Raw genomic sequence first — 14,190 nt, forward strand, 5'->3', positions numbered from 1 at the left:
CAGATGGTCTGTGAAGAGGCACCAGGCAGCCTGGACAGGAATAGGAAGTGACCAAGGGAAAAGGGTGATAGTTCCAGAATTTGGAGTCAGAGGTCCATGACGGTGAAGGAGGCATCCACATAGGATCGCCCGGAGCCAGGGAGTGGTAGGAACTGGGAACTCTGGGAGTTTCGTTGATTGTAAGCTTCCTGTTTGCCCCATGCTGAGTACATGCAGGTTTTTGTGCCTAGAACTCCCATCTCCACTGTATCTGCCCATCAGCCTCCTGTATACCCTGCAGCGTTCTGTTCTGTTCTCAAGGGCTCTGGGAAGCTCCCTGACTCCTGAGTCTGGATCTGGGGCTTGTCCCCTGTGCTCCCTGTGCTTCTCTCCATCATGAGCTTGTCCTGTGGTGCAATTACTGTCCATTTCCTTCTGCTACTCTAGACAGGCAGCACCTTCAGAGACCACTGCTATGCAGATCTTTATTGCCAGTATGGGTGTGCTTGGTAAGGGTTTGTTGAACAAACTATCGACCAATCAGGGAAGGCCTTCCTTACCTGGGGATCCAGGGACCTCAGAGCTCCAGAGTTGACCTGGGGCCCCCTCAGACTGGCCTGGAGTCTCTGGCTTGGAGAGATCCTCAGATAGCAAGTGTTGTATTTTGTTTTGTTTTGTTTTTCAAAATATTTTATCTATTTATTTGAGAGAGAGAGAGGGCATGAGCAAGAGAGAGAGCGCAAGCAGAGGGGGAAGGCCAGAGGGAGAAGGGGAAGCCTATTCCCCGCTGAACAGGAAGCCTGACTCGGGGCCCAATCCTAGGACCCTGTGAACATGACCTGAGCCGAAGGCAGACACTTAACAGTCTGAACTACCCAGGTGCCCCCAGTTAACAAGTTTTAAAGGGAACAGAGAGAACCTCCTACAGACTTGGCCATAACACTGGCCTAAAATAGGATGGGGCTCCCATGCCTAGCCTGGGTCAGGGAGCAGATACCAAGAGGTAAGGAAGCTCAGCCTCCTCTCTCCTCTCGTCTCTATCAGCTGTTTAACTTCCCAGTTTGTGATGGCATTCTTCCCTTGGTTTCTTAACATTTTTTAAATTAATTAATTTATTTATAAAGATTGTATTTATTTATTCATGAGAGACACAGAGAGAGGCAGAGACACAGGCAGAGGGACTCGATCTTAGGACCACAGGATGATGCCCTGAGCTGAAGGCAGATGCTCAACCACTGAGCCATCAGGTGTCTAACATTTAAAAAAAAACCAAAAACATTCAACTGTGTCTTGGCTCAGTTTAAGGCAAAGAGGTTTGTCTGAAATCTGGAGCTTTTTCCTTTTTGATGGCAAAAAGACTGTGTAAAAATAGTAATAAAAATGCAATACTGACAAGGATTGGTAGGGGAGAGTAGGGGTTTCCAGATCCTTCTCTGGCTCAGCAGGCGTTCAAGCAGCTGCTTAAGGCTGCAGGACAGGTCTGAGCCAAATAGGTGCCTGTGGCTTAGGAGCAGCGCAGTATGGATTTCTGTTTAAGCTGGGTGACCCATGATTGGAAATCTAGGAAATGGCAAGAGCCAGGAACAGGGAAAGGCAGCCAGAAGCGAGAGGAGGACTTGGGAAATGGCTTTCTGGGGAACATACTGGAAAGACAGACTAGGGGTGTGCAGACAAACAGGTGGTATAGACAAGACAGTTGAAGTCCTGGTGTGACAAGACCCAGGACTAGCAAATGAATTACTCACAAAGGTGGGGATTGGCGGATAGTCCAGCTTCTTGCTTTTGCAGCAGGAGCAGCAACAGCAGATGAGGCGGAAAATTTTCCTGAGAGATTCGGAGGGGCCAGCAAGGGTTAGTCAGGGGCCAGGGCCTAGGAAGTGGCGGGGGTGGGGGGTGGAGGTAGAGTGGTGGGGGGGTGGCAACAAGCCCAGTGGAGTGCGGGGTGCGTGGGAGGTGGGGGGTGAGCGCTCTGAGTCATCACCTGAGGAGGTAGAAGAGGGCTTTGGGGGAGGGCAGGATGTTGAAGGGCACAGGCAGCGTCAGGCCCTCCCGGAAGTAGGACAGGTAGAGCTTGGAGCGAGCAAACTTCCACTCCACATCGGCGTCGTCCTGGGGCGGAGGCAGGGGCTGAGCAAGGGCCACTTTGGTAGCCAGCCCTCCTGCCAGCCCTGTCTGCCTCAAGCTCCCCAGGCTCCACATCTCTCCTTCTGCAGTGTGCCCACCACCTTCTTCTCCCCTTTTCCGTCTACCACCCACACTGCCCCTGCCTGGAGCACCTTTTCCTCTCTTCCTCCCCACTAGCTTTCATCCTCTGCCATCCAGTTCCTGCCCAGGCTGTTCTCCAGCCACAACCCCTACCCCACCCATCTTCCCTCTGCCTTCTCATGTTCCCACCTACTTTTCCACAGCGCACACTTCCTCACAACCAGGAAGTGGAAAGAGCACCAGACTTGGGTCTGGAGAAACTGATAGCATTACTAAGACTCATCCCTGTGTCCCTTCTTCTCCCTGGCCTTGAGCTGGCCTCAGCTCACCTCAATCTTCTGGAAGGAGTTGGTAATCATGGCGATGAGCATGTTGAGCAACACAATGACCATGACAATGGTAAAGATGCCATAGAGGACCCGGCCCACGAATTCAGGCACCAGAAACTGAGGCATGTCTACAACGCTGTGCTCCTCCATGCCAAACATAGTCCAGAACAGAAACTGGAATGTCTCGTTGAAACTGGCACGCAGAGCCGAGCAAAGGATAGGATGTGAGGGATGGGAGGAGAGCCTAAGTGCTGCCCCCCAACACTCCTCCTCACCCTCCAGGACCCAGCCAAGGGTTTTTTGCTTCCGTGAAGCCCTTGGACCACCCAGGCCCAGTCCGTACTGACTCTTGTCATTTCTCAGCTCTCACTCATTCTTTCAGTAAGCCAACATTTATTGAGCATATAGTAGCACCAAAGGTGCTAAAAGAAAAGGTAGAGGGCGTATTGCAGATTAAAGGAGACTAATATGACAAGAGAATGTAACACATGACCCAGACTGGATCTCAGATTTTTAAAAAGCTAGAAAGACTTTTTGGCGGGGGCAACTGGGAAATTTGAATAAGAACTGTGAAGTAAATAATAATTTGGGATTCATTTCAAATTATTTACTTATTTAATATTTTTTTTCAGAAGTAAGCTCTATGCCCAATGTGGGGTTTGAACTCATGACCCCAAGATCATATTAAATTTTTTAAGTGTGGAGGCATCTGTCTGGCTCAGTTGGTAGCACATGGATTGTGAGTTCAAGCCCCACATAGGGTGTAGCACCTATTTAAAAAAAAAAAGAAAAGAAAAGAAAGAAAGAAAGAAAGCAAGAAAGCTTTTGAGTGTGATAATGGTTTTGTGGTTATGCTGTAAATCTCGTGAAATATTTAGGGATGAAATGTCATGATGTTTGCACCCTACTTTTAAATGTTTCAAGGAAAAAAAAAAGAATAAGGAGAGCAAAAAATTGAGCAAAATGTGGCAAAACATTTTCAATTGATAGGGCTAGGTGAAGGGTATATAGGTGTCCAATGTGCTTTGAATTATTTCATAGGACTGACATTATTAAAATAATAAGTTTGAGAAGAAAGTGAGTAAATGAATGAGTTAACAAATGAATGAATGTGAATTGAGAGAGTGAATTAATTTTTGCCCAAACAAGAGATTAATTATGAGTGAATAGATGAAGAAGTAGGGGAAGGCAGAGGTGATCCCTAAGCTTCAGACTTCCACCTGCCCATGCTGCCTCTGCCCCAGCATACTTGCCCAGCCTCTCCGTCTCCTGGTAGGGCACATAGATGTTGTTGAGACCACAGAGGAAGGCAGTCAAGATGATTATGAGGATGAACATGAACCTGGCAGGGGGTGGGATGGGGAAGAGTCAGAGAAGGTCTCCACCTTGGGAGAAGTCATGCTCTGGGAAGAGGGATCAGATGACACCCTTCAGACTCAGTATCTCTTGACAAGTGTTCAATTTGGTGACTATTAAGAATAGAGAAAGTAGGGATGGGAAAGGAGAAGCCATTTAAAATGGTGCCAGGGTAGGGGTGTGCTTGGGGGCTCATGATCTCAGGGTCCTGGGATTGAGCCCCTAGTTGGGCTCTGTGCTCAGCAGGGAGTCTGCTCAAGGATTCTCTTTCCCTCTCTCTCTGCCTCTCTTCCTCTGCCTACCTTCCCAGCCCACTCCACACCCACCTCTACTCACAAGCGCACACTCTGTCTCTATAAATGAATAAATCTTTAAAAATCATAAAATAAAGTGGTGCCGAAGCAGGAGCTCTTCCCTGAGAATGAAGGGTACTGAGTTGAAGCAATCAAATCTGGGGATGGGACTGTCTCCCAGGGAGGGACTGAAATACTGAGATGTGGTTCAAGGATGAGTGAGTATGTCAGAGAGTCCTACTGGACAAGATTTATCATCAGCAGAGTTAAAGCCTTGGATGAGAATGGATTAGCCAGCAGGGGCTGGGGGCTGGGGGCTGGGGGCATAGGGCTAAGGAATTTTACAAGGAGATCAAGCAGAGTCTATCACAGGGGAGGATGCTCTAAGCAGGGACACTACACACCGAATCATGTCATCAATCATCTTGCCGATGGAAATCTGCAGAGTGCCCAGTGACTCGTGGGCCGGCAGGATGTAGGCCAGGCGGGTGAAGCTGAGCATGCTGGTGACAGCAAACAGCACCTCCGCCAAGAACTGGGGGTCCTCAGTGTGCCACTCACTTCGCTCTGTGCAGGGTGGAATGGAGGCCGAGGCTGAGAGGCCAGGGAGAGAAGGGACTGGGGGATCCAAACCGAGTTGGGGGGCACTCACCAGCTGTGGTGAAATAGTGGCAGGTGGCTCCATCAGGGGCATCCCGGCAGTGCACGTGGGCAAGCCCAGCCAGAAGGAGGCGCAGCGCAAAGGCTGCCAGGTACAGGGACAGGATGACCATGTCCAGAAAGTTCCACCAGTCCAGGAGGTAACTGCGCAGGCCCTCGATCCACACTTCCTTGCACTCAAACCACAGGAAACCTGGAGGAGGTGGTAGGAGGAGAGCTAGGTTATGGTGGGGGCAGGGTAGGGGGAGAGCTAAGATACCATAAGGACAAAGTTGGTAAAATGTAAACATGCAATCTACGTAAGTACAAAATGATCTTCTGTGAAAATAAAAAAGACTCCCAGGGTGCCTGAGTAGCTCAGTCAGTTGAGCCTTGGACTTTTAATTTTAGTTCAGGTCATGATCTCAGGGTCTGTGCTGGGTATGGTGACTGCTTAAATTCTCTCTCTCCCTCTCCCTCTGCCCCTCCCCACCTCACTGGTGCGCTCTCTCTCTAAATGAATGAATGAATGAATGAATGAGTGAATGAATGAATGAATGCCTCCTAGCTAATGCAGACTCATTTGTGGTGTGGCCTGCACTGATGATCCCAGGCAGTTGATATGCGTAAACTAACACCTGGGAGAGGCTGGTACTAGGAGGCAATGATTTAAATCTGTTGTCTCCCTGCCTTCCACCAAATAAATACTGGACAAATATTTTGAGAATATTGATTTGAAGGGGCTCCAAATTATCCATCTGCTTTGAGTGCCTGTGTCTCAGTGGAGAAAAGTTCCAGACCTGGGGATTGGGGGAGGGGGGGTCATAGAAGCTAGACCGCATTAGCCAGGCAATCCTGCTGTATTGTACCTTTCTCCATTACCTGGATACACAAGCGTGTGCTTTCTCCGTCTGCCTAGAAGGCCCTTCCACACCTGCTTGAAGCCAGGCTCACCATGATGGCCCAGGTCAAAAACTACCTCCTCTGTGAAGCCTTCCCTAAGCAGAGAGAGTGAGTTGCTCCCTGAACTCTGCTCTCACAGCTTCCTTCAGATTTCTGTGATGCCATCAACCACGGGGCACCATAGGATATCTCTTCCTGGGTCTGTCTCCCTTCACCTCCCCTAAACTTTGAACTCCTTAAGGGGAGGGACTGTGTCTGATTCATCTCCTTGTCCACAGTGCCCAGAACAAAGCCTAGGAGTCACGATTAGGCCAACATTTATTAAGCTACTACCATGTGTCAGGGGGGCCCTGTGGTGAATAAGACAAATACAGTCCCTGGACTCCCAGATTCTAGCGAGGAAGACAGGCAAGTAGCCAAGTAGTTACAAGCCAGTGTGATAAATGCTAAGATTGAAGAGCAAGGAATAGAGAGGCTGCTTTGGGAATGTTTAGGAACAGATCCTCACCCTGATTTGGGGGCCCGGCAAAGTTTCTCAAAAAAGGAACCTTTAAGCTGAGATTTGAGCCAGCCAGGTGGCTAAGCAGCGTGGGCAGGCATCAGTGCTGGGAAAAGAGGATGAACACAGGCCAGGGGACAAGCGGGAGCAAGGCGAGGTCAGGAACTACATCAGTTCTCCCAGCCAGAGACTATCTCGTGAACCTGGTGGGAATGTTCAGACCTTTATGTTTCATAGGTGGATGAAACCATATTTAACTTATCCGTGCATTATTGGGGCTCCACTCACAGTAGGGTAGCAGTGAGCACAGTACATGAAGAAATGCAGAGTTTTGTTGCTTAAGATGTTTCTTTCCCCATGGGCTGGAACAGAATTGGTTTCATCTGCACTTAGCATAGGTCCACAGTGTTTAGTAAATCATTGGATGAAAATTTTTTCCTGTTGGACTGTTCTTGTTTTCTTCCCCAGAGTTTTTTGGCCAAATTTCCTTTTGGGCATCATTGACTGGCTTGGTACAGGGTGGAGGAGTGGACTTGATCTACTGGTAGCTTGGGGATTTGCTAACTAAGCTAGAGCTAAATGAGGGGAGGACAGCTGAGGATGGGGCCGATAGCCCAGCCCGTTGAGCTGGCCAGCCAGAGGCTAGGTAGTGCTCCGGGGATTCTTGTATTGGCTTTTGCTGAATTGTTAAGGAATACTTGATTCTGCTATAGAAGAAAACCGATGGAATGGATGAAACTTATACACTGAGCACAGATAAGTTAGTTATTTGGGTGACATGTTGAACAAATAAATTGAGTAGAGCATATGTGTGTGAACATATATAGAAAGGGATGGGTAGACTAAATATTTGTTATGTACCGAATATACATATGGCAGATGAAGGTCTCAGGATTCATCAGCTTTTAAGTGTGCTACCCATTAGTAATACCCATTCTGGCCCTATGTGTCCTTTGCACAAGGATTGCAAAGGCAATTCATAGCTGATCCTCAGGATGATTAGCAAGCTTCAGCTGTGGCCAGACATACTTGCCCCTACGTCTCTCCCATAGATGAAGTGTTGGGGCCAGGCAACTTCTGGCTATTGTTCCCTCTGCTCGAACCTCAACTCTGGTTCCCCTGACACCACCATCATAAGTATACCATTTGTGGATTTAATAAACTATATGATTTAGGCATCTCGATTTGATCTGTGAGACTTCTTGTTCCCTGACTTTTGGGAATAGATTGCCTGGTGGTATATTGGCAGGCTATCATGACACCAAGCTAATTTCCCACCTGCCACTATGGACCAGTGTCTTATTTGTGAGAGGATAGGAACATCCAGAGTGGGGGAAATATGGGGCCCTTGCTCAGGGAGTCTTATCACAGGGCTAGACTCCCTAACTGGGAGCAAATGAAGAACATCTCTTGGTGTATTGGAGCCCAGAAGGGTTAGGTTACAGGTTCAGGGTGCATCCACAGGGAGAGCTGACCCCCCTCCCCCGCCCCGTTGGAGTACTTATTTTGAAGAGCAGTAGGGAGCCCATAAAGGGGGACTGCTACTGCTACAAATAAAAGGCCCCACACATGTACCTGTGACCCAAACCATGTGTAGGGAGGTCTCCCAGACGGTCTGGCTGCGGCCGTGGAAGGTACTCAGTTGTGACTCCATGGCCAGGGATTCACCCAGCAGGAAGATAAGGAACCACAGATACGAGGCCGAGTGCAGCAGGAACTTCAGCACTGGGATCTTTAGCAGACGGCCCAGCTTGGGGGGAAGGAAGGAAAGCATGGCTCTCTGGGGCCTGTCACCGCTCTCCCCTTCCTGGGAGGAACTTCCAGACTCTTCCTTTCACTCATGCCCTTGTTTGGACATTTATTGAGAAGTCCTATATTTCATGTCTATTTCCTTCACAACCATATGAGTATTCTCAGTTTTTTCAGCTATGAACTGAGGACCACAGAAGTAAAGTGACTTCCCCCAGGAGGTCCCTCAGGGTCCTTGAGTTCAGTCACAAGCAAGTTAAAAAAATAAATTCATCATCTTCTATCCCAAACTTGTTCTTTCACCTCCTCCTGTGTCCTCATCTTAGACAATGACCATCTCCCGAACCCCTGCCCTCCCTCACCCCATCCATCCTCATACCTCTAGTAGAGAGAACTTTCTAAAACCCACAACTAATGGGATCACTCACTTCCTTACAATCCTACAATGACTTCCATCACTGCTTCTGAGGCTCTGCTAGATCTGGCCCCTGCCTGCTTCCCACCACTTGCTATTTCTACTTAGGCTTTAGCAACACAGAAATTCTTCCAGTTTCACTAATCCTTCACGTTCTCTGTCCCCTGGGCCTTTGGATATGCTCCCGTTCCCTGGAACACTGCTCTCCGTGTTCCTCACCTGGTTGACATTGCTTGCTCTTTGTGATATCCCCAGGGCCAGGCCTAACGCCTGGCTCACGATAGGCTTTCAAGGAAATACTTGTGGAAATGAAGGAATAAAAATATCTGGGCCCATAAAGACTCAAATAATTTGTAGGCTGGGGTGGGGGTCTCTTTAGGAGAGTATAGGGTTGTATATAAGATCAGGCTTTGGAGGCAGAGACCTCAGTTTAAATCCTGACTGCAGGGACAGCTGGGTGGCTCAGCGGTTGAGCGGCTGCCTTTGGCTCAGGTCATGACCCTGGGTCTTGGGATCAAGTCCCACATTAGGCTCCCTGCAGGAAGCCTGCTTCTCCCTCTGCCTGTCTCTGCCTCTCCGTGTGTGTCTCTCATGAATAAATAAATAAAATCTTAATTAATCAATCCTGACTGAGCTATTTCCTGTCACCTCTGGACAAAAAGAGCACTTCCATCCTCTGTGTCTCCTCTCTCTATATATTTTTAAAGATTTATTTATTCATAAGAGACACAGTGAAAGGCAGAGACATAGGCAGAGGGAGAAGCAGGCTCCATGCAGGGAGCCCCACACAGGACTTCATCCTGGGACTCCAGGACCACGCCCCAGGCCAAAGGCAGGCGCCAAACTGCTGAGCCACTCAGGCATCCCGATATGCCTCCTCTATAAATAAGTGTCATACCTACTTCCTAGCACCCTTTCAGGTGACTTAATGGGCACATTAGCAAAGTGCTTGGTAAATGGCAGTTCTTATTATTCTTAGTACCCGGGACTTGGGTGCCAGCCAGTAGCCAAGGCAGAGGAAGGGCATGGTGAGGAAGATGAGGAAAGCAATGAAGAGCTTCCAGATGGTGGTGCTTCCACGCCAGCCAGCCAGGTTCCCACACCAGATGGAGGACAGGACTTGCTGGCAGATGGGGTGTGCTACAAACTAAGCAGAGATGGCGCGTGAGTAGAGTGGGTGGTTACCAGGCAGGGAAGAGAGAGGGGAAGCCAACTGGGTACATAGTCCTTACTTCCCTGCCACAAAGATTGAGCTGTATTTCTTTTCTTCTCAGGCCACCCAGCTCCAGAGAGGAAACTCATTTGCCATGTGACCTTGGGTTGACCCCAGACCCATCCCTCTTTGGGCCTTGGTTTCCTAGTCTATGAAGGAGAAGTTGAACTCAAAGATTTTTCTGGACTCTCTGGATCCCACATTCTCTCTCTCTCTCTCTCTCTCTCTCTCTCTCTCTCTTTGTCATCTCTTTACCCAACGGGGGGGCTCAAACTCACAACCCAAGAGTCAGATGCTCTACTGAGTGAGCCAGCCAGGTGCCCTCAGATCCTACATTCTTGAATCTAAGTCAGGCAGTGATGGATGGGACTAGGTACCCAAGTTGCAGAATCCTTAGGGGTTCCTGTCTTGTTAGAGATGTGGGGCACCAGTCTTGAGGATGACAGGAGCAGGGAAAGTAGGGTTTGGTGTCCTGGGGGACAGGGCCAGGGAAACCATTATGAAAGGAGGTTTTTGGTTAAGCTCCTGGTGGGATAGGATATCTGAGGGTGGGTGAGAGGGAGAAGTAAGGGACGGGGAGGCTAAAAGTCTTTAGCTTATAGGAACAGGCATCTAATGAGGTGGGGAATAATGGAAACACTTGATATCTGAGCCCTCAGAGATCTAGTCTAATCTTGCTGTATAGGGAGAGATACTGAAGTCTAACATCAGAATAAGACTGGACCAAACTTACTATATAGGCCAGAGGCAGAGCTGAGTGAAACCCAGATGTCTGAGCTGAAGGTAGGGCCCTGGTGGGTAATGGGACTTGCCAGGGCTGGGGAGAGGTTAGGGGCTTAGACTAAAGGTAAGGAGGAAAGTGAGGAGACCCACAGGGCCAAGGGCCTAGATGGAAGGGTGCTTGGGATCATGATCTAGGAATGCAAGGAGAGAACTTATTTGGGCTGTACCAGGGGCTGCCCAGCCACAGCAGGGCAGGGATGGGGGCGGGGGTGAGGGTTGGGGTAGGGCCCAGCTGACCCGCTTCTGGTTGTAGTTGACGGCCAGTCGCAGCCTCGCCAGGTTGGGGATGCCTTCCTCAAAGGCCTGGCCCAGGCCATCAGCCTCAGGTTCAGTCTCGTTGTCCTCGCCCCAATCATTGAGCACCGCAGTGACCTCGCTCTGGTTTCGGCACATGCCCAGCAGTTCAAAGCCATAGTCCTGGCTCAGCGACTCCAGGGCAATGTACTCGGGCTGTAGGGAAACAGGTCCGTGTGTGCCTGCCCCCACTGCAGCCCCCGCCCCGTGAAGCTGGCCCTCAACCCCCCAACAGTGAGCCTGGGCCACCTCTGTCCTGCCTCAGGCCATCACTTCCCCACATGGGATGTCACCCTGAGTCAGATGTTCCTTTCTTTGCCACCTCAGCTCTTCTCCTTGCTGTGAGATGCCTCTTGCATCAATTTTGCTTCTCTGGTGCTCCACTTACCTCATCTCTAAGTCATTACAACCCCCTTTGCCTGTCCTTTGTACCTCCCCTTTCTAGTCCATTTCCTGTCCCACTTCTCGTCCTGTTCCTCATGCCTTCCTTGTGTTCATTTCATTAATTTTTCTGAGCACCTACTTTGCACAAGAAGCTGGCAGTTTTAGAAGCAGACACGGGTAAGGCAGTTCTTGCCTCCACTTTCCCCATCCTAGCCTCAGTTTTACTCAGGGCCCCAATCCCAGAGAGAACGCAGGTGAGAACTGCAGGAGGCTGGGCCCAAGCCCTCCACTGGCCCTCAGGTGGTGTCACACTGGTGACACATTGGGGAACAGGGCTGACAATCCCTGCTGCCTCCTTCTGTGGGCTGCTGTGAGCGCAGAAGAAAAGTCTTTTGGAAGGACCCCACTTTCCTGCTACTTGTGAAATGGGGGCTCTGATTCTTCCACAACTCTGGTGAAGCAGCATGCTCTTTCTCCAGCTCACTGGGCAAGAGCCACATCCTTCCTTAGGCCTCTGTTCCGATACCCTGGGGACTGAGTCCACCTGGCACGGAGGAGATGTCGGTGGATGAGTGAGGGATGGAACTGGGCTGGTGGAATTCATGGCTCCTGATGAGTCCCTGCCACCAGGCCTCCCTGTTCCCCCTCACACATTCTCTGTCCCGTGCTTGCAGGCCCCTGCTCTCATCACCGTGCCTACTTTTTCAACGTGGCAGCCTTTGCTTGGACTGCACCCTACTGCAAATATGCTCCCTCCTCCTCTTCACTTGTATTAAACTGCTTGGCTGTGTAGTGGAGATTCATTCTGCTTCTTCCAAAGAGTCTGCCCTGAACACAACAGCTGTAGCCTCCTGAGCTCTCTTTTCTGGGTTTTGGAAGCCAGGTAGCCTTCTCCACTGAGGCATGTAGTGAAGCTGAGCGGCTTCACTAGGAGGGGCTTGGCCACCTCACTCTGCTCTTCCCTGCTTCTGATCACAAGCTTGAGGCCTCAACACACAATGGTTGATGTGGGACCTCACGGAGGAATTCAGAAAGGGCGGGTTTCACTAATGTCATCTCTAAGTCTAGCTGCTTTTCTATCTGTGCCTTCCTCCCTCCCTTAGACTTGGGCATCCCTAGGGTAGGGTGTGTGCCGCCCCCACAGCCAGGCGCCCCTAAAGCGATGGCTCTCTGCCCTTGGAAGGAGATCTTCCTTCAGGGTGGGGTTCCGTAACTCCCCATTAAAATGAAGGGCTACTGAGAACAGAACAAGGCCTCCTCGTCTTCCTGAACACCCACCTCAGAATACCCACCGCAAGCCTACCGGGCCCGTGTGGAAGGATGGCTCTGGGGGACCAGGGCGGGAGGAGGTCTGAGAGTCCCACCTTGAACTCCGGTTCCTTGCGCGCGAGGCGCCTGAGCTCCCGGCTGAGCTGGAAGGCGGCCAGCACGGCGTCCTCGCTGGCCAGGGAGAGGTGGGCCCTGCTGGCCATGCCGCGGTACGTGTTGATGCGGGACAGGGAGAACTTGAGCAGGTCGTAGCGGCGGGCGTTGCTGCACTCGAGGCAGGCGCAGGAGACCGGGTGCGGCCGGGCAATGGTGTGGCCCTGCTCCATGAGCAGCTGGGCGATCTCGTACAAGTCCTTCTGGCAGGCCAGGGTCAGTGGGGTGACCCCGGGGCCAAAGCGCGAGCCGTCGATGGACGAGTCAAAGAAAGCCAGCGAGGAAGACCTCGTGTCCACTTTGCGGCCCTTCTCTCGTTCCAGCCGGGCCAGCAGGCGCCGCACGGCTGCTGGCTGGTTTGTGTCCACGGCCACCAGCAGGGCCTCGTGAATCTGCCGGAAGTCAAACTTGACATTGGCCAGCAGCACGTCAGTGATGGCCTCATGGCCCAGCCGGATGGCCAGATTGAGAGCTTCCCTCCAGGAGCGATCCTCGGCCTCCTCCACGTTCCTCAGGGGCCCTCCTGGCCCGCTGCCCGATGCCTCCACCCCCGACTCCAGCAACTGCTGCACGAGGCCCAGGCGCCCCTCCTGGATGGCAGCCAGCAGTGGAGGCGGGAATCTCAGCTTCTTGTTCAGGATCTCCATCCAGGTGGGCTGCGGCTGGAGGAAGGATGGAGAGGGGGACCCCTCAGTCTTTGCTTCTGGCGGCTCCCTCACAATTCTACCCTTAGACCTCAACCCCAACCACCATACTATTTTGCTTTAGCCCGAACACCTACTAGTATTGTTTTCAAAGTACACTTAATGCAGTACTTCTACATGCTACTTTTCTGAGTGCTTTTCAAGTACAGTAACTCACTCACTCCTTTCAATAACTCTGTGAGGAAGAGGCAATCACCCCCCCCTTCAACAGGAGAGGAAATTGGGGTACAGATATGCAAAGCCACTTAGATGAGATGGGGACCCAGGCAGCCTGACTGAGGAGCTGGTGTTCTTTTTTTTTTTTAAGATTTTATTTATTTATTCATAGACACAGAGAGGCAGAGACACAGACAGAGGGAGAAGCAGGCTCCATGCAGGGAGCCCGATATGGGACTCGATCCCGAGTCACCAGGATCACACCCCAGGCTGCAGGTGGCGCCAAACCGCTGCACCACTGGGGCTGCCCCCAGCTGGTGTTCTTTTTTTATTTTATTTTTATTTTTATTTATTTATGATAGTCACAGAGAGAGAGAGAGAGAGGCAGAGACACAGGCAGAGGGAGAAGCAGGCTCCATGCACCGGGAGCCCGACGTGGGACTCGATCCCGGGTCTCCAGGATCGCGCCCTGGGCCAAAGGCAGGCGCCAAACCGCTGCGCCACCCAGGGATCCCTCAGCTGGTGTTCTTAACTACACTTTTTATGCTACTTCTCAACTCAAACAGGAATTACTGTTACTAGTTTTGGATTTCTGAAATCTTTACTAGTTCAAAACATCCAAAATGTGTGATATGAAAATGTAAAAAAAAAAAAAAAAGATTCCATTTCTTTTAAGAAGGAAAGTAATGTTACCAACTTTATCTATGTATTACTCTGAAATTAAATTCTACATCAAATATACACCCTATACTCTAGTATATATGGTATATCTAATGTAATCATCTTAATTATAGTACGAATGTTCCCCCCAAAATTGTGTCTGTATAGGGGATATATTTCATGTCCATATTTTCTAGGAATCATTTT

General features: G+C 50.4%; 1 protein-coding gene across 1 annotated transcript in view; it reads right to left on the bottom strand.

Moving 5' to 3' along the window:
* LOC121476466 (short transient receptor potential channel 2) overlaps nt 1-14,190 on the bottom strand; it is a 38,840-nt gene that overhangs the window by 2,675 nt on the left and 21,975 nt on the right. Inside the window, exons 14-23 of the mRNA XM_041730509.1 lie at nt 12,406-13,125; nt 10,601-10,813; nt 9,350-9,514; nt 7,779-7,953; nt 4,815-5,015; nt 4,567-4,729; nt 3,763-3,855; nt 2,514-2,706; nt 1,961-2,088; nt 1,725-1,803 (exon numbers count right to left, since the gene is read on the bottom strand). Coding sequence (XP_041586443.1) covers nt 1,725-1,803; nt 1,961-2,088; nt 2,514-2,706; nt 3,763-3,855; nt 4,567-4,729; nt 4,815-5,015; nt 7,779-7,953; nt 9,350-9,514; nt 10,601-10,813; nt 12,406-13,125 — 2,130 coding nt within the window. The remainder of the gene's footprint in view (nt 1-1,724; nt 1,804-1,960; nt 2,089-2,513; nt 2,707-3,762; nt 3,856-4,566; nt 4,730-4,814; nt 5,016-7,778; nt 7,954-9,349; nt 9,515-10,600; nt 10,814-12,405; nt 13,126-14,190) is intronic.

The sequence above is a fragment of the Vulpes lagopus genome, chromosome 15 (genome assembly GCF_018345385.1).
Source record: "Vulpes lagopus strain Blue_001 chromosome 15, ASM1834538v1, whole genome shotgun sequence".
Classification (NCBI taxonomy): domain Eukaryota; kingdom Metazoa; phylum Chordata; class Mammalia; order Carnivora; family Canidae; genus Vulpes; species Vulpes lagopus.